The sequence below is a fragment of the Peromyscus californicus genome, unplaced genomic scaffold (genome assembly GCF_007827085.1).
Source record: "Peromyscus californicus insignis strain IS unplaced genomic scaffold, ASM782708v3 Scaffold_6__1_contigs__length_162567912, whole genome shotgun sequence".
NCBI classification, from domain to species: Eukaryota; Metazoa; Chordata; class Mammalia; order Rodentia; family Cricetidae; genus Peromyscus; species Peromyscus californicus.
Window position 1 is genome coordinate 61,126,794 of NW_026294584.1, and position 19,975 is coordinate 61,146,768.

Sequence of the window (19,975 nt, forward strand, 5' to 3'; positions counted from 1 at the left end):
AAAAGGAGTTGGTTGTCAACTTGACATACCTGGGAAGTGGGACCCTCAACTGAAGAACTGCCTCCCTCAGATTGGCTTGTCCTCTTGTCTGTGGGATATTTTCTTGATTGCTAATGATTGTGGGAGGGCCCAGCCCACTACAGGCAGTACTATCCCTAGGCCAATGGGCCTGGGCTGTGTAAGAGAGGAGCTGAACTTGGCCCTGAACACAAGCCTGTAAGCGACATTCCTCGGTGGTTTCTGCTCCACGTTCTTCCCTGCTTGGGAGTTCCTGCTCTGACTTCTCTCAAGGACTGCAAGCTGTAAGCGGACGTGAACCTTTCTTCTCCGAGTTGTTTTTGGTCATGGTGTTCAACACAGCAACAGAATGCAAACGAGGAGACAGTTTGTGATCAACCAGTGGCCTTGGCAGAGTGTGGATGTCAGGGACCACCGTGTTAATGGAGGCTTTCAAGGAGAATGGCGACCAAGACCCCAATCCGGACACAAAGACACAGGAAGCTGAGTTTCCATTTCACTCCCACCATCATGTTTTTGGCAGTAGACCAAATATATAGTGACAGTGGTCCATATGATTACATGGCCTAGTGACAGCTATGGCCAATGTTATTTTTTTGCAAGTTTACTCTAACATTCACATAAGGACAAAACTAAAAATGCATTTCTTAGAAATATTTTCATTGTTCAACATGAGGTTGTAAACCCACTTTTATTTTTTACTTATAGTGTGTGTGTGTGTGTGTGTGTGTGTGTGTGTGTGTGTGTGTGTGCGCGCGCGCGCTTGCCATGGTAGGCATGTGAATGTGAGAGCACAGCTCTTGTGGCCAGTTCTCCCGCTGTGTGGATTCTAGTTATGAAACGAGTCAGGCCCTCGAGACATCTCGCTGGCCCTGTACACAAAGTTTAAGTGAAGTTTATCTGACTACAAGCTGATGCTATCTACCCCTTGTAGGTCAGCGTCTTTAGTCAACATATGGGCAGTTATATGTGCATTTTGCCTTTTTTCCCCATTTGTGTGTGTGTGAATGTGTGTGGGTCAGAGGTCGACATTGTCTTTCTCAATTATTTTCCACCTACTTTTCCTCTATGTTTTTATGTGTATGGGTGTTTTGCCCGAAAGCATGTCTGCATACTTGTGTACAGTGTCCAAGGAAGCCAGAAGAGGGCATCAAATTCCTTTGGTCTAGAGTTAGAGAAGTTGTGAACTGCCATGTGGATGCTAGGAATTGAACCCAGGTCCTCTGTAAAAGGAGCAAGTGCCCTTAACTGCCAAGTCATCTCTCCACCTTATTTGACAAATGTATTTATTTATACATCCAACGTCTCAGTCACAATATTTTATCACCCTAGAATGTTCCTTTATGCTCTTCCCAATTTCCCTGCCCATCCAAGGCAACTGTTTTCACTTCTCCCTCCAGTCTAGTTTGGCATATACAATCTCACGTCAATGAGCTCATACAGTATGTATTCCTTTGTGTGGGATATTCTCTGATTGTTATTGATGTAGGAGGACCCAGCCCATTATAGGCAACGCTGTCTCTAGGCAGGTGGGCCTGGGATGTAGAACGATAGTTAGCTGAACTTGAACCTGAGAGCAAGCCAATGAGCAGCATTTATTTGTGATGAAAACAGCAAGATTCAGCAGGGCAGGGAGACAGAGCAGGCAGACCTGAGCACACAGGCGAAGAGATGGCGCAGACACGTTTACAGTGCTTGCTTGCTGCTCTTGCAGTTTGTTCTTTGAGACAGATTCTCACTATGTAGCTTGGGCTGGCTCTGAACTTGACACCGTCCTGCCTCAGCCTCCTGTGTGCTGGGTTACAGGCATGCACTACCATGCTGGCTGGTTTGCTTTTTGTTTTGGTTCCATTTTTTTTGTTGTTTTGTTTCAAGACAGGTTTCTCCGTGTAGCCCTGGCTGTCCAGGAACTCACTCTGTAGACTGGGCCGGCCTCCAACTCAGATCCTCCTGCCTCTGCCTCCCCGGAGCTGGGATTAAAGGAGTGCATCACTGCCGTGCTTTGTTTATGCATTTTTGTGGAAATACTTTTTATTTTTCCTTTTTTAAAATAACTTTATTTCTTTTGGTACTTAGTTTGATTTGAGTGGATTATGGATTACAAGGTTTCCCCTCTTATTTTTTGAGACAGGGTCTCCCACTGAATTTAGGCCTACCGACTGAGTTAGACTTCCTGGCCAGCAAGCCCTAGGAATCCTCCTGAGTCTACTTCCCCAGTGCTGGGATTACAGGGATGTGCTGGTGTGCCCAGCTTTTTACATGGATGCTAGGGATCCATGGGCCTTTTTGTTGTTAGATTTTACTGTGTGTTTGTATGTGCACAGGCATACAGTCCTCAGAGACTCTGGAGCTGGAGCTACAGATGGTTGTGAGCCACCCAACATGGTGAGTACTTACTAGGAACTGAACGTGGATCCCCTGTAAGAGCAATAAGCACTCTAAACCGCTGGGCCATCTCTCCAGCCCTGGGTACTCAGGTCTAACTGGACCATTTCCCTGCACCTGCACCTTGCTGTTTTCATCAGCACATGTCCACAGCTGTCCATAATCTGGCTAAGTGACAGTTTACACCGAGGGATGCTCTGTACTACGAGAGTGCTGCTCTTCAACTGCATCTCAGAGTCCCGAGGAGGTGAGTTATCCCTGGAGGTGACATTCTTAGAGGGAGGACTGTCAGTCAAAGCATTTGTTCACTTAACTGGTGTTTGATGAGCAAGTTACGGTCCAGAAAGGATATCTGTGTGACAGTCACTGCATCGCTGGACCAGGAAGTAGGTGACCTACGGTTGGACTGACCCAATTACTTTGACCTCAATCAAGGCACTCCCCTCTGCTCTTCTCTTTTTCCAGCACAGAAACTTCTGAACTAGGTGGGTCTGTTATAGAAAGGTAGTAGGGACCTGATGACAACCTAAGATGTGAACAGGGGACTTGGTCAGTGTAAAGTGGGAGAGAAGTGGCTAAGCCAGCGGGTGAGTTGGAGCTGTCTGGGTGCCTTACCAGTCATGCTCTGGCCATCCTCGCCAGCAGAAGGCTGCAGCTAGTCAAGATCTTGGTCATCTTGTCATTAGGGCCGCCTGGGTGAACAGCGGCTCTCAGCTCAATGACGACACCAGGCCATCAGTGTGTCCACCACCCTCTCCCGAGTCCACCCTGACCCAGGCCATCAGTGTGTCCACCACCCTCTCCCGAGTCCACCCTGACCCAGGCCATCAGTGTGTCCACCACCCTCTCCTGAGTCCCCCCTGACTCAGGCCATCAGTGTGTCCACCACCCTCTCCTGAGTCCACCCTGACCCAGCCTTCAGCCACCCTCTCCTGAGTCCACCCTGACCCAGGCCATCAGCCACCCTCTCCTGAGTCCACCCTGACCCAGGCCATCAGCCACCCTCTCCTGAGTCCACCCTGACCCAGGCCATCAGCCACCCTCTCCTGAGTCCACCCTGACCCAGGCCATCAGCCACCCTCTCCTGAGTCCACCCTGACCCAACCTTCTGTCAGATTTTGATCCCAAATCTGAGCTAAGCCACAGGTTCCTGAACACTGTGACAACAGAAGCCCAGAACAGCTCAAAATATACCAATTTTTGGGAAAGGAGGGTCCCACAAATCAGAAACAGTGTGTGTGTGTGTTGGGGGGGGGTGGGCACAGCCACAAATGCCACCTGCCTGCATATGAAAACATGCAGCCCTGCCACCCCCACTCCGTTTCGAAAAACCTGGTGACATGGCAGCTACTGTTGCTTCCAGGCCGAGGGCAGTTCTGAATCCCAAACAAGGCACAGCTAATTTTAGATAATTTGCAGACTTTCTAGGCATTCTTAAAATGGTCAAATCGGTTTTCTCCTGCCGTGGGTGTAGGAAACAAATGCACTGACTGGATTATGAGGTTGAGTACACTTCCCTTCTCCAGATGCCAAGTCCTTTCAACCCTGAGCTCCAGGGGCCCAGTGGTTTGTTTTTCATTTTTTGTTTTGGTGGTGGTGGTAAAGGAGGGTCAGGAACCCAGGCTGGCCTCAAACTCCCTAGTATTGGAATTCCAGGCCTGTGCCGCACCTGGTTTGAGTTTCTAGTAACAGGTAGTTGATTTGGTGACAAGTGATGACCCTGTTGATCCGAGTCTGCAAACTCAGGGCAGGCTGACTCAGACCGCTTTGCTCCCAGCCTAGCTAGCAGAGCAAGTCCTCTGGGGCTGTGGTGGAGCAGAGACCCGCCAGTCTCAGCTCTCAGTGGAAAGGCTTGGTTCCTCTGCTAAGCAGCTCTGGGACCTCACCATCTGGGGAGGACAGACCCTTATCACTTTTTTAAGGAACAGGACCAAGTCTGCCATTCTAGGCTGTGGTCAGAGATCTCCCTCCCTTTTGAGTACTTCTGACCCTCCTAGTATTCAAGCCACAATTTAGTAGTTAAAGATTTATAGCCTTTCTGTCTTGTTGGCTTTCCTACTTGATTGTAAGCTCTTAGATGTGCTGTTAACACAGTTAAAAATGGCTGGTGTGCTTTCCAACAAAGAGGGACGCTGAGGTTTCAGAGGCGAGTGACAACCACCCTCAGGTAAGGTAGTACCTGCTGACATGAAGCCTCAAGGTTCCAAAGGACTAGCCGGACTACAAAGAACCCTGGCTGGATGTAAGCTAGACACAGCTAATAAAGGGTGGGTGTGGAGAAGATAGAGCACTCCATCAGTGGAGGAACTGCAGACCCCAGACTCCACATCTCTCTCACTCCACCAAACACAACCGACAGGTCTAGCTGAGAAACCTGGATTTCTAACAAATGTCCTATATGATGGGAGGTGGCAGCCAGAGTATGTCATACTGCAAAGCATGGTCCATGACCTGCTGCTCAGCATCCACACTAGGAAACTTGTTAGGAATGTTAGTTCCTAGCTGCTTCCAGTACTCCCAAAAAGCTGGCAAGGTCCACCTCTGTGACCTGACAAGCCCTCTCTACACCCAAGTCTGCTGAAACACAGGCCTAAGGGAAAGCTTGACCTGGAAGGGGCGGGGGCTCCAGAGGGCCTGACTTCTCTGCCTTATAGGCTTGCTGAGGGGAAGTGAATGCCGACTGCAGGGAGCTAAAGAATGCTGAGGCCCAGGGAGGAGGGTCTGTGGATTCCTCTTTATTGGATTCTTTGTAGATGACACACAGATCTACAGTTAAATAATTATTAAAATACCGACCAGGACTACAGCCCTGGCCCAGGGCTCCCAACCAGAAGCAATAAGGAATGGGGGTGATGGGCTGGCAGTACTCCTCCAACATCACCAAAACCCATAAAATGAGGCTCTTGAATCCTTCCAGGGCCAGAACAGGGCTTGGGCCCTTGGGTTAACCCAGGGACCCTTGGCTGCATCTCTCAGGGCAAGGTAACCAGCAAGGGTCTGGAGGAACAGCCAGCCAGTCCGGACACAGACAGACCCAAATGGAAGGAGGATGGGAGACGGACAGGTGCTGTCCAGCTGGAGATAAGATGCAGCGAAGGCAGGCTGAGGGGAGGCTGGGGGCAGTATTGCAGCAGTGCGGGAGTGCAGCCCCAGGGTCCTGTCCTGAGTGGCTGGTCAGGGGTCAGCTGGCAGGCTCCAGGTGGCATTCCTGACCCAAGCCTGGCTGAGGGCTCACACGTTGTGGGTCCTCTTGGTGAGCTGGGGCTCCTCATCTACCAGCTTGGATTTGAGGTGCTCCTTGTAAGCCAGAATGTCTCCAGGCCACTTAGTGATTGTCTGCTTCTCACAGACCCAGATCTCCTGTGCAACCTGGAAGCAGATGCTGGGTTCAATCTGGCCAGCCCTCGGCACCCTCTCCACCACCAGGACTGTAACGAGGTTTCCTGAGTGAAACAGCCTCTCCCTGAGGCCTCACCCAAACCCATACCCAGCTTACTCTCTCTGGGGACACTTTACTCAAGAGCACTATAACCAGTATTCTAGAAGTTTCCAAGCCAGATCCTACCCTCCACTGCCCTACTGTGAGGTCTCCAGCAGGCTCCCCACGTATTCAGAGGCTTCATGAGCCACCTGTTTTTCTACCCTTGCTTTTTTAGAAATACAGAATACAGAAATGGCCAGCAGCCTTCCTCCTCTTAATCTAAATCCTTCTTACTACAACACTTATTTTTGGGCTGAAGAATCTTGACACCGTAATAAAAGTCTGATTTCCTCATTTGGCTCATCTATACCAAGTTAACTACTATCCCCACAGAGTCATGAGATCTGGTTCTCACCAGGTCACATAGACCTGAGCCCCTTCCCTGAATTTAGCAAACGTGTGTTATGCCCTCCATGTGCTACAACTGTGCTTCACCCAACCCTCTGCCCACACGCTCCATTCTGTGCCTCAGCCACACTCACCTGCTGGATGAGTCTGAAGTCATGGCTGACTAACATCATACCACCCTCAAACTCATTGATGGCGTCTGCCAGTGCGTCAATGGTCTCTATGTCCAGGTGATTGGTAGGTTCGTCCAGAAAGAGCATGTGAGGGTTCTGCCAGGCCAGCCAGGCCAGACACACTCGGCACTTCTGCCCATCCGACAGGTTCCGGATTGGGCTCACCTAGAGGAACCATGACGTAAGAACTTGGTGTTACACCTGTCATGCAGCATGGGAATTCTCTCCTCTCTGGCTCCTGTTACCAGTATTGCTTTTTTTTTTTTTTTTTTTTTTTTTTTGTGAGACGTGAGCTTAGAATGACCCAAGATCATACAGCAAGATATTGGCCAGGCCATTAGTCTTGAGACCTGACGGGATACCTAGAAACATGACCACTTAGCCTCTCGCTATTAGCATGTAAGTTCTGATGCAATGACATGATCCGGTGATCCTGCAGTTTCGTGTCTATTTTCTAGCTCTCTCAAGTACTCTGGCTCAAGAGCCTGTCAAGAGTCCTGCTCACTGTCCTTTCCCACAACCCATAGTACATGACACTTTAAAGGAAAGAAATGGAGGAGACTCTGGGATCACTTCCACACCTAGGTGTGATGGCAGTGTTCCCTGATCATCTGGCCGTAGCCTGAGCCATCCTGGGTCCTCCCCAGCCCTCCTCTCTCACCTGCTGTTTCCCAGTGAGGCCGTATCTCCCAATGATCTTCCTCATCTCCTCCTTCTCCTTGATCTCCGGGTAGCACTTCATCATATACTCCAATGGTGAAAGGTCCAGGTCCAGCTGCTCCTGTAAATGCTGCAGAGAAAGCAAGACCACCACATTTGGGGGAACCTTCTCCTAAAGGAGGCCACTTGGTGTGACAGGGGCCTACCCTAAAAGGGGCCTGCCCCAGGAGCCCACCCAGACACTTGCTCAGGATCCAAGAAGCAGGGAGAAGCTGATTGTTCCTAGAGGAGGGGCTTGGACAGATGTGGTTCCTTCTACTCTGACCCCCAGCCTTGATGCCAGGCCTGTACCTGATGGTAACGCCCTATCTTGACATGAGAATGCTTCCGGATCATTCCATCTGTGGGTAGAAGCTAGGAAAGAATTAAGTAGAATCAGGAAAGTAAGCATGCCAAAAAAGAATCCCCAACAGAAGCAAACACACTGGGTTTGGACAACCTCCCAATCAATGTACTTCGCTAACACAGACTACCGTCTAGGCACTCTTCAGTGTTAAAGAGGCGGGGCAGATGCTCAGTGGATTAAGGCACTTGACAACCTGAGATGATCTGGAACCCACATGATCTGGAACCCACAAGTGAGAACTGACACCCATAAGTTGTCCTATGACCATCACATGTGGATGCACACACAACAAATGTAAACGGATATACTTAGGACAACTCACTCAAAAAGACTCAAGGGAGGCGGAAGATAAGCAGAAGTTTACTAGATGGACATGAAAGGTCCATTGTATAATAATACATCAATAAGACACTTGATGTAGGTCCAACACACATTTTCTCAAAAGAAACTCCAGTGTATAGGCGTCCGTCCTTACAGCCTTACTGTCACATGCACGCCTTCACCACACTCTCAGTCATTGTCTTCCCCACCCTCCCTTCCCGGCCTCAGCACTGCCCGGCCCCTCCAGGTGGCTCACTCAACCACCAAAACACTCACTCCTTCCCTTCTTCCAACATGGCATTCCACCTTAGCACCATACCTCTCCAGTCAGCAGCTTCAAAAGAGTGGACTTCCCTGCACCATTGGGTCCTACCAGAGCCACTCGTGTGTCAAGGTCAATGCCAAATTCTAGATTATTGTAGATGCAAGGCTGAGGCGGGGAAAGAGAGAGGAACCAAGGTTAGAACTCGAATCTCCTCTGCCTGGCATGCCAACTCCATAGGTGGGGAGAATGGAGGAGGGAATTACTGTCAAAGCTGATCCCAACCCACTGCTCCCATCTGCTAAGCCTGAAAATCATCCACATCCTGGCAAAAGTCAGCAGTTGGCAAGAATGGGAGAGGCCCCCACTGCTGAAACTGCCCGTGCGAAATGCACCCGGCCTCCTAGCTACACACAGGCTCTGCACGTGTGCTCTGGCCCATACTCACCCCGTCTTTTGTATATTTGAAGCTCACATTCTGCACCATAATGACAGGTGGTGGGATTTTACCACATGGTGGGAAATAAAACGACAGCGTCTAAGAAGAGGAGGCATTTTCATGTCAGTACTTTTTTTTTAACCCATGCTTCAGCCACCTAACCTAACCATCAGACCTCACCTTGTCACTCACAACCCTTTCTGTCAGTCCTGATGCCATCATTTTCTGTAGCGTTTTCTCTTTGCTTTGAGCCTGCCGGGCCAGCTTGGCACTGCCATGGCCAAACCTGGCAATGTAGTTCTGTAAGAGACCAGAAGAGGAATCGGAGTGTGTGCAAGAGATAAGATGGGGCTTGAAGTGTGCATGTGCACAGGACACTGGAAGTAGCAGCTTTTGGTGTTTTTTTTTTTTTTTTAGTTTTTTGAGACAGGCTTTCTCTGTGTAGCCCTGGCTGTCCTGGAATTCACTCTGTAGACCAGGCTGGCCTTGAACTCAGAGATCCTCCTGCCTCTGCCTTCCAAGTGCTGGGATTAAAGGCTTGCACGACCATGCCTGGCATCAACTCTTAAACCTTGAGTAAGAAATGATTTCTTACTCATTTCTTCCGGCCTCCCCTGGCCCCCATCACTTCCCAGCACCCATGGAGAAGGGCAGCACAACCTCCTACCTTCATGTGTGCAATCTGGTCCTGCTCCCAGTGAAACCTCTTCATCTGGTTCTCCTCCAGCTCCAGCCGCGTCTTCACATACTGATCATAATTACCCTGTGGGGAAATGCCCCAGGCAAGGTGGCAGCTTTACCCAGGGCTCAGTCCTGGGTTCTCACTCAGATCGGAGGGTGACAGCAGCATCACCAACTGCATTAAAGCAGCACATGCTAACCTAGAACCTGGTGTCTATTTCTGTAGAGCTGAGGACGGAACCCAGGGCACTAACATGACACGTGTGAGGCAAGGGTGTACCACGAAGCCATGCTCTAGCCCAACCAGAAATGTATGGATGTATATTTAATTCCATGCCTTTTACACAGCCAAGCCAAGGCAGGGTCCATGGTAAATCCTAAGATTAACCCAAAGAACACTCAGTGTCTGTAGAAGCCTTGAACACAATCATGCAGACACCATGGAGCTCAGGCCCTCCACCACCTCCTACTGCCCACCTAGAGGCTAATGCCACTTAGGATAATAAGGGTTGCCCCCCACAAGGGAAAACAAACCACCTGGATTTGGGATCATGCCCAAGTGGATTGCCACGGTTTCTATCTGAACCAAACAAAGCCCAAGACTCAAGCTAGTATCCATTAAAAAGACCTAACAAACAAGTCACAGGATATCCACACACAATGGTAATACTATGCATCACTAAAGAGGCAGACTGCATACTCATCTAAAAAGCATTACTAATTTTAAAAGTAACCTGAAAAATATAATGATTATTAAGTATTACAGAAGAGGGGCTGGAGATGGCTCAGTGGTTAAGAGCACTGAGGATCTGGGTTCAATTCTCAGCACCCACATGGTGGCTCACAACCATCTGTGACTCCAGTTCCAAGGGATCTGATACCCTCTTCTGGCCTCATTGGGCACTGCACTTATGGGGTACAGAGACACATGTAGGCATACCCATATACACAAAGAAAAAAAACTTAGATTCTAGAAGATTAAAGATAAAGAAATGTATCCATATGTAATATTTTCTACAAATGATTGCAAATACACAATTTTGGAAGGTGATATAAGAAACTATTAATGCTCCCACAGTGACTGTGACTATGAATGAAAAGGTCTGTTTTCCCTTTTCCTATCTGAAACTGATGCTCACTGAGGAATCCAGGCTGGCACGACCCTCACACTTCAGCCAACATAGTGCTGGGGTCATGTAGATGCCACCACACCTAGCTCTATTTTTTACTTTAAAAAAAAAAATTATTACATTTTTCTTTATTTAGTTCTCTGTGTGTGGTCATTAGATTCCCAGAATACATATATATCAGGTGCTCACAACTGCCTCTAACTCCAGCTCCGGAGGATCCAACACCTCTGGGGGCTGCAGCAGGATCAGGGCCTTCCCCAGGCACTCACAGAAGTCAACTTCTTTGCATAAGGCAAACACACACATACACACACACACAGAGCAGCTGCCATCCATGGCCTACAGTCAGAAGCAAAGGCTTTGGAACTAAAACAAAATGGACCAAAGGACTTCTTTAAAAGACTGTATCATACTTAATAACAAATTCAAAGAATTAGCAAGTGCAGGAGCCAAGGCCCACTCACCGTGTAATACTTGAGTTTCTTGTTGTGCATGTGGATGATATTGGTACAGACCCCATTCAGAAAGTCCTGGGAATGGGACACAAGGACCAGGATGCGCTTGAAACTGTGAAGCCAAAGAGCCAATCAGGAAGGTTGCAAACAAGAGACTAGTCAAAAAAGCCTACACAGCCAGACCCAGAAAGCCCTCACCCTCTCCCACCCTCACACTCAAGTGCCCTTGTAGCTCCTGCAGCAAGCAGGGACCTAGGCAGCACTGCATTCCCTCAGTAAAGGGCTCCAGGAGCCTTTCCGTGGTAAGACAGCCTAAGCCTGAGGCTTCTGTTCTGTCAGCAGAATGGAGTAGAGATGGAGTAGTAGTGAAGTCAACAGTCTGTATATACAATAAAAGGCATCCAGAACTGTGGGGAGGGCCAACTCAAACCAATTCAATAAGAGAAACATGAGCCCTTTCTTTTGAGACAGCACTAAGATATATCCTGTTTCCTTTTAAAGCTGAGACAATATTCCAAGCTACTCAGTTCTTTGGTTATAAAAGAACCATGATCATATTTGTTAATATTTTTATCACCACATCATGAATTTAAACATTAGACTCACTTTACATGATTTGTGTGTGTACACATACACTGATAGATACATACACACACTTAAACATTGCCTTTAATAAAGATGCTGTACTTCGGACACAGGAAAAACAAAAGGTTTTGGTTTTAAAGGCTCACACAATTCAGACTTAAAAAACAAAAACAACAAAAAAACCACCCCAATGAAACAACAAGGCCCACTCTAACTGCATCTGGCACTGGCTACATCTGGCCTCTCTCTGGCCTCCTTTCTGGGCACCTATTTCCTCTGGGCTCTGCTACTGACCCCTCAGGGATCTGTGGCTCCCAGCCCCACTCCTTACGTCTTAAGTTCTTCTTCCAGCCACACACAAGCATCCAGGTCCAGGTGGTTGGTAGGCTCATCCAGAAGCAGCATGAAGGGCCGAATAAAGAGGGCTCTGAAGGACACAAAAAAACAACAGTCACCTTGAAAGGTGAATGGAAGGCACAGCTTACCTGCCATGAGGCTGGTCAGGTCTAGACTGAATCCTCAAGCCAATCTGTAGCAGGCTTCTTGGACCGCCAGCTCCCCAAATCATGGCACAGAGACTTATTAATTATGAATGTTTGGCCTTAGCTTAGACTTGTCCCACTAGCTCTTTTATCTTAATTTAACCTGTTTCTATTCATCTATGTTTTGCCTCAGGGCTTTTTACCTTTCTTTCATTCTGTATGTCCAGCTTCCTCTATGTCCGTCTGTCTGTCAGCTGCCTGGCTAGCTGGCCTCTGGCGTCTCCCTCTCTCTTCCTCCTCCTCTTCTCCCTGGAGCCTAGATTACTTTTCCTACTTGTTCTCTCTGCCTGCCAGCCTCACCTATCCCTCTACTGCCTAGTTACTGGCCCTTCAGTTTTTTATTAGACCAATCAGGTGCCTTAGGCAGGCAAGATAAAACAAATGTAACACACCTTTCTATAGTTAAACAAATGCAAAAAAAAAAGTGCAGCATAAACAATGTAACATATCCTTACATGGTTAAAACAAATGTAGCATAAACAAATGCAACACATCTTTACATAGTTAAACAAATATTCCACAACACCAATCCGTTTTCTACATAAAAACAAAAAAGGGCTCCAGAGCTCAGGACTGAGAGTTATAGGAATGCAGCCTACAGGTAAGGCTGAGGCCTTTTGCACCTGTGAGGTTTGAGATGGCAGTTGGTGAGCATCAAAGAAAGGCACAAGAGGAATCAAGTTATCAAGGCAACCACCATCCTAGTTAGACTAGTTGATGGGGCTGCCAGACTCCAGCAAGCACCCAAACCAAGAATGTCCTTTTTCACACAGTAAGTCAAGGGACAGGCTAAAGCTCTGGCCTCCAGACTGCAGTCACCACTCTTGGAGAACTTAGTAAGAGTATCTCTGAGCTGAATCACACTCAAGCTGAGAGTTGTCTATCTCTAAAGTGCCTAAGCTAGCCAGAGCAGCTTCTGGTCAGCAAATGGAACCACTGCACTACGTTTTAAGACAGGTGAGCCAGGCGGTGGTTAATCCCAGCACTCAAGAGGCAGGCAGCTCTCTCTGAGTTCGAGGCCAACCTGGTTTACAGAGTGAGTTCCAGGACAGCCAGGATTATTTCATCACAGAGAAACCCTGTCTCAAAAAAACAAAAAAGACACAGGCAACTCTCTAGCCCCATGGGGCAGCCTCACCAACCTGCTTCCCAGGAATGGTGCAATGCAGACGGTCTCACCCATTTAATTAGTACTATGGCTTGAATATTCCCCACTGAGGCATTAAGAGGGTAGAAATGCCTCTGAATGTTGGTGCTTGGCCTCTGCACGGTGAGCAGGAGAGAGAGCCCAGTGAGCACACACTTGTGGCTTTATAAGGAGACAATAAGACAGACACACCAACTTCCCATCTCTCACCACATGAAGCCTACACTACACGTCAGGACTCTGCTAGCAAAGTCACCATCAGATGAGGCCCTTTGGCCTTGCACCTCCAGGACTATGAGCCTCTTTTCTTTATAAAGCATGCAGCCTCAACAGATATTCACTATTGCACTAGAAAACAAAGGAATACAACTCAGCCCTCTGGGGAGGGGCACTGAAGCAGTGCTGGACTATAGAAACTCATTTTAAGCACAGGTTTCCAAGGGTAAAAAGGATAGGTGACATCAATGCTGTCCAATATTTTACTATCATAAAAATTAGCAGGATGGAAGCACAAAAGGCAGGAAGGGGGTCAAAGTGAAAGAAAAACTTAACCTCACTGTTTACTTGAGTCTGCTCAGAGTACTCCTGGACCATGTGCTGAGGACCCAGCACTGAGCATGGAAGTATTTTTGAGTACCTCAGCTGGACACTCAGTCTAGTCCACATACCTATATAAGCCACACCACTGACGGCTATCTCATCTGATACATACTGACCATGAGACCAGTTCTACAGTCCTACCAGGGTGAACACTCCACTCCAAGAGACGGGGGCTCCAAGGAAATAGGAAAGGGGAGACTCACCTGGCAAGAGCAACTCTCATCCGCCAGCCACCACTGAAGTCTTTCAGCTTCTTGCGCTGCATGGCAGGTGTGAAACCCAATCCATGTAAGATCCTTGAGGCCCTCATCTCGGCTTTGTCGGCGTCCAGCTCTTCCAGCCGCTCATAGAGTTCCATGAGCTTCTCACACTCCGCTGTGGGTGGCACATGACCATCAGCTCCCTGAGGGTCCCAGGAGGAAGCCTACCCACCCCTGGGTATAGAGCCATACCATCTTCATGAGCTAACCGCTCAGCCTCCCTCTCCAGCATGGCCCGCTCTGTGTCCACCTCCATCACACACTGCAAGGGTGTTTTGTCGCTAGGAGGCATCTCGCGAGTCAGATGGTAGATGTCTATGTGCTCGGGGATGGGCACTTCACGTTTCCCAATAGCAGAGAGCAGCATGGACTTTCCTAAGAGAATGACACAAAGACATTCGGCCACCTCCTCACTGTTCTTGTGCACCTGTTCCTAACAGGCAGTCCCGGGTCCCCATTCTAGAAGTGCTTGCCTTCTGCTCACTCTCAAGATTCCCTTTCCAACTTTAAGTCTTGTGCTACCACTCCTATGAAGTCCTGTTCATTTACAATGGCTTCACACACTACTCTCCCATTCCCGTTTCCCCCACCAACTTCTCTAGCACCTTCTGTCAAAAACTACTCACTTGGTACTTACTGCACACTGCTGGGTCATAACTCCCCTGTCCTGGACACGTCTGGTCCTCCACTCATAGGATTAATTTCTTGCTTTGCTAATGCTAAATACACACTGAGTAACAGATGATCCAAGAAAGAGAAACCTCCCACTTCGCCCTCCAAGGGCCTCACCGATTCCATTTAAGCCGATGAGGCCATAACGACGGCCTGAGTTTAGTTCCAGTTTGGTGTCACTGAGCAGCTCTTGACCATGAAAGGTGAGTGAGAGGTTGATGATGTGGACGTCAGTACTGTTGGGGTGAGAGGCCAGGACGCCGGTGACAGCGCGAGCCGCAGCTTTCTTCATCTCAAAGTCCTCCAGCTCCTTGGTCAGCAAATCCACTTCTGGAGACAAACATCATTTGGGAGGGGCTGTCAGACAGACTCAGATCCCACAGGACTTGAGCTCAGGTCATTCAAAGCAGACTCAAGAGTTCCGAGAGCTTTGTACCTAGTGCACACGACACAGACTTGCCCAACACTCTGCCTTCACAGGCAAGCTTTACTTCGCACTCTTTCTAAGTTCTCTTGCCCTTCCAATGTCCCTTCCCCCCCACTGTGCTTAACTTCCCCACCTTCCACAACCCTAGCCAGGGATAAGCCTCCTCACTGCCTAACTCGATCATACTAGCTTCCTTCTAGAACTCTTATTTTGGAGACAATTCTTACCACTTAACTGTCAGTTTTAACTATATTTTCTATTACTTCTGTCCCCATCACTAATGTTACTATGTTTCTTCAAATATTTGGTGTTTATCTGTAGTACAAGTCACTCACTCACACACACACTCACACACACACACACACACACACACACACACACACACACACACACCCCACTCAAAACACGGTCCCTGCATATCCATATAAACAACTGAGATGACTAAAATAGACATAAATAACAAAATGGCACAGGGGATAACAAATAGGAACACAAACAAGGTTTGATGTCTTCAGAAGGCATTGCCATATTGAGCCAGGCTTTGAAAGAAAATGTCAGACAGAGCTTTATACAAGCACTATGGCATCAAATCTTAATGTGTGAAAGGACAAACATGTGGTAACCACCAAAGGACAAGGAGCGGTCGACATCAGCAGGGCTGACTGTGCAGCGAGTTTTCAGGGGCACTGAAGAGACAGGCATTCAACTGTGGTGCTCACTACTATGCGTCGCCATGTTTCCCCCGTCACAGTTAACTTCAGCTATCAGCTTCACAAAACCTGGGGAGAGGGAGCCTCAACTGAAGAACTGCCTCCATCAGACTGGCCAGTGGCCATGTCTGGAAGGCACTGTCTTAACTGCTAATCAATGTGGAGGGTCCAGTCCAGTGTGGGCAGCGCCGCCCCTACGTACGAAGGCTAGCCGAGCAAGCCAGAAAGCAGCACTCCTACACACTCCTACACAGTCCTCGTCTTACTTCCCTCCCAAACTGGTTTCAGTCATAGAATGTTCTGTCACAGCAACAGAGAAAGGAAACTAGAAAATAAGGGTTCTGAAGCCGGGTGGCGGTGGTGGCGCACGCCTTTAATCCCAGCACTCGGGAGGCAGAGCCAGGTGGATCTCTCTGTGAGTTCGAGGCCAGCCTGGGCTACCAAGTGAGTTCCAGGAAAGGCACAAAGCTACACAGAGAAACCCTGTCTCGAAAAACCAAAAAATAAATAAATAAGTAAGTAAATAAATGTTCTGAAAGCAAACTATATTTATATAGTATGTGTAGTAGCACAACTAATGAGGAGAAATGCTCAATAAATCCCCAAAACAACAAAACCACAGCTGTTTTCTCAAGAAAATCACATAAAACAATATGTAACAAGCCGGGCGTGGTGGTGCACACCTTTAATCCCAGCACTAAGGAGCCAGAGGCAGGCGCGTCACTGTGAGTTCAAGGCCAGCCTGGTCTACAAATCGAGTTCAGGGCTGTTACACAGAGAAATTCTGTCTCAGGAAAACCAACCCCAAAACCAAACCAAAACAAACAAAACCAAACCACCACCACCACCAACAACAAAAAACCCCAATATGTAACAATAAGTTATTCTCATTAGTATAATCACTATCCCTGTGACATCAAGAGTACCATATGGTAAAGCCTGACATACTCGCTACCATAGGTCGGAAGAAAAACTCAGAAAACCGATAGGAAGTTGCCTTTTCCTTTACTGTCCTCTACAGCCTCAGGGTAGAACAGCTCCCATCTGTTTGCCGCTTCAGTTCAGTTCCCTTGATCAGTAACAAGGTGGCACTATCTTTTTAACTTTATGGGTTTGGTTGTCACTGAAAAGTTTCATGGCCTATAAAGACGTGTGTGTTGGGATTTTTACTCTGTAAAAGAAGCCCAGGCTGGCCTCAAACCCCTCCATCCTTTTGCCTTAGCCTCCTGAATGCAGGGATTACAGGCCAATGCATCTGCATCCAACTAAGACACATTCTTCATTGCCTCTGCATCCCGATTCTGATTTTGGCTGAGGCAACCAGATCAGGAAATGGACCCGATTCCCCTCCATCACCTGTGGCCTCTCTGCCATTGGCCTCCTCATTTTTCTCCTCTGCCACCTGAGGTCCTGTGACGGCGTCTCCATTTTCCTCATGTCCCTTTCTGGGCCGCTGGCGAGCTTTGGCAGCTTCCTTCTTTTTGGCTGCTTTCTTCTTGGCCAGGTCGGAGGGCATGGTGATGAGCCACGGGGGTAGTTACCGTTCTTTCAGGAGTCTGAAGAAAAGCAAACCGATACTCCAACAAAATTCTAAACTTACAGGTAAGAATGTCTGAACCGTAGTCCATCCCTCCTTGGAATTTTCCTATCAAGCCTCTGGTGCCTCACTCTGTCCCCGCCTCGCCTCGGCCAACTTTGTCAGGGTCCCTCACACTCTCTCGCCCGGTCGGTCTCCCAGCCTCTTCCCCTCCTCTAGGGCTCGCGCGCCAATCCCCGCCGCCGCCCTCACTTGGATGCGCTCTTCCCCCCGGGCCTTCAGTGAGGGACCGTTCTGCCCCTAGTCTCTAGTTTCCCAACTTGGCGCTCGCGCACCTCAGCCGGCCGCCTCCTTTTCGGGTCTTCGCCAGGAGTTCGTCCGGACTTCGTTTTGGTCGCTCCCCTCCACCCCACCGACTGCGGCGCGGTTCCTCCCCCGGAGCCACGCGTCTTCCGCGGCGGGTCCCAAAGGGTCTCCGCGCTCGCTGCCCCTAGCCTCCCCCACAACCCGCGCGCCTGCGTCTCTGCCTGGGCCAGTTCTTTTCCCTTTCGGCCCTTTCCATCCCGACCCTGATCTCCCTTCCGCTTCTCCTCCCGCTTCCTGCTCACGGGTCCGCACTCTCCTCCCCTCCGGCTCCCCTTCCCCCTCAACTCACGGGGCCTCGCCGCTCGGCCTCTGTCGCAACAGAGCTGCTCCTTGAGCTCCTCCGCGTGCGGCCGGCTCGCCAGCCAATCACGGCCCCGGGCGCCCTTCAGCGCGCCGCCGCGAGAGCTCCTGGGAAATGTAGTTCTTGACTCGCAACGACCTCGGGCGGGACTCTCCTCAAGAACTACCACGAATCCCAGGTGTTGCGCGGTCCTAGTGACGCCATCAGAACGCGCAAGGGTCCAGGTTGGGGGAGGATTAGAGTCCAAGAGTCCTGTCTCAGCAGCTGGCTTAAAGCGCTGGAAACTGCAAATCCCAGATTGCTCCTCGGAGAGGCGAGCTGCTCTTCCAGACCGTACCCCCACCTCTAGCAGATAAGTTTACCCGGCTGCTCAACTGGTTTAACCAGCAGAGAGTGCGACTACGCTTCCCAGCATGCATCTAGAGAGAGCTGACCCAAACAATGGGAGAAGACAAGTAGAGGTGGAGGGAAAAGGATGAGTGAGGTGCTGCTGGGCAGAGGCGGCACTGAAAGTGAGGTAGCCCTTCGCAGACAACACCAAGAGGGCTCCATACAAAAAAGGAGCCTTAGTTTCATGAAACTGAAATTGCAGAGCCTCATCCATCGCTGGTCAAACTTTTAGAAAGTGCCAGACGTTGTTCTGAACCTTGGTATCTCAGCCGAGAGTTACTGGATTCCATCAGAGCGGTATAAGTGTTGTGGAAAGAGTCAAAGGACCGCTTTTCTGAGTTTAGCTTTATGGACAATTAGCTGTGACTTGTAGTGATATATTTGTAATCTAAGAAATAAAGCTTGGCTGAAGATCAGAGGACAGAGCCAGCCACAGAGTTAGCCACAGAGGTCAGGCAGTAGTGTCACACACCTTTAATCCTAGCACTTGGGAGGCAAAGGCAGAAATCCCTTTGGATCTCTTAATTCAAGGCCACGCTGGGCTTCAAGAGATTAATCCAGTCTAAAAAAGAAACAGAGCCAGGCAGTGGTGGCACACACTTTTAATTCCAGCACTTGGGATCACGCACCTTTAATCCCAGCACTAGGGAGGTTGAAGCAGAAAGTGATATGGCTGGGCAGAGAAACGAATATAAGGCGGGAGGAGACAGGAATGCATTCTCCTGCAGACGCTCTGTCAGGCTGAGGAGTTGGTGAGGTAAGAGGTAGTAGCTGTGGCTTGCTCTGCCTCTCTGATCTTTCAGCCTTCACCCTGATATCTGGCTCTGGGTTTTTTATTATAAGACCATTTAGGATTCGTGCAACAGTGACTTGTCCTGTTTCATTTCCTTTGAGTCTTACTGTCTAAAATCTCTGACAGACTTGGTGTTAGGTACATTGTAAACTCTAGATTTGTAGCTTCAAAAACAATGTAACTCTTTTTTGACCCTTGTTACCTCTCCAGGCTCCTGTCCACTGGTGCCTTATTATTGATGACACTGGAGGAAGCAAAAGAAACCATTACTTCCCTTGAGTGCACTCTCCGAAAGTGAGCCCCTTTTCCTCTACATTTCCCCAAGCTAAATAGAAATTAGGCTTGAAGGTCAGCAGCTTCAGACCCCGCTTCCTGTGTCTTTGCTAGCACACTAATTTTGAGAGAGAAAGCATCACCCAAGATTTTAAAGGATAGTAAAGATTAGAAAGGGGAAGAAGGGAGGGGGATGCTTTGTTGAAGCCCACTAAGGGAAGCCTGTCTTGTCCTGGTAAAAGGCTGTTTCTTATAGACTCCCCCTTTAATTCCTTTTAATCTGCTGTTACATTGTTTGTACTTTAAAGAGTAGACCATAAGTTCTAACTTCGGCCCTGGGTAGAAACAAGACTTTCTGAACTGACAGGAATATTATAGATTACTATATAAGCGGGAGGCTTTTTGGTAATGAACAAAAATGTACTATTGCCTTTTCCTTTAAGAGTTAATCCAAAGACTGGAGAGATGGCTCAGCTGTTAAGAGCACTTGCAGAGAATCATGGTTTGATTCCTAGCACCCACACCAGGTGACTCCAAACTGCCTGTGAACAGTTCCGGGATATCTGGTGCCCTCTTCTGGCCTTTGCAGGCATTTGCACACACATGGTGAACA

General features: G+C 48.8%; 1 protein-coding gene across 2 annotated transcripts; it reads right to left on the reverse strand.

Annotated features, from left to right (window-relative positions):
- Positions 1–5,118: 5,118 nt before the first annotated feature.
- Positions 5,119–18,024, reverse strand: Abcf2 (ATP binding cassette subfamily F member 2). Of its 2 annotated transcripts, none has more exons than XM_052721047.1 (15): positions 17,895–18,024; positions 17,059–17,258; positions 14,683–14,895; positions 14,086–14,268; positions 13,837–14,008; positions 11,676–11,771; positions 10,769–10,871; positions 9,161–9,256; positions 8,674–8,793; positions 8,503–8,592; positions 8,112–8,222; positions 7,417–7,479; positions 7,067–7,195; positions 6,367–6,570; positions 5,119–5,772 (listed from the first exon to the last, which is right to left on the reverse strand). In XM_052721047.1, the coding sequence occupies exons 2-15, from the start codon at positions 17,216–17,218 to the stop codon at positions 5,635–5,637; spliced, it is 1,878 nt and encodes a 625-aa protein (XP_052577007.1). In that variant the 5' UTR covers positions 17,219–17,258; positions 17,895–18,024; the 3' UTR covers positions 5,119–5,634. The 2 variants fall into 2 exon arrangements, with proteins under 2 accessions (XP_052577007.1, XP_052577006.1); XM_052721046.1 differs by lacking the exon at positions 17,895–18,024 and adding an exon at positions 17,575–17,839.
- Between the last annotated feature and the right edge of the window lie 1,951 nt (positions 18,025–19,975).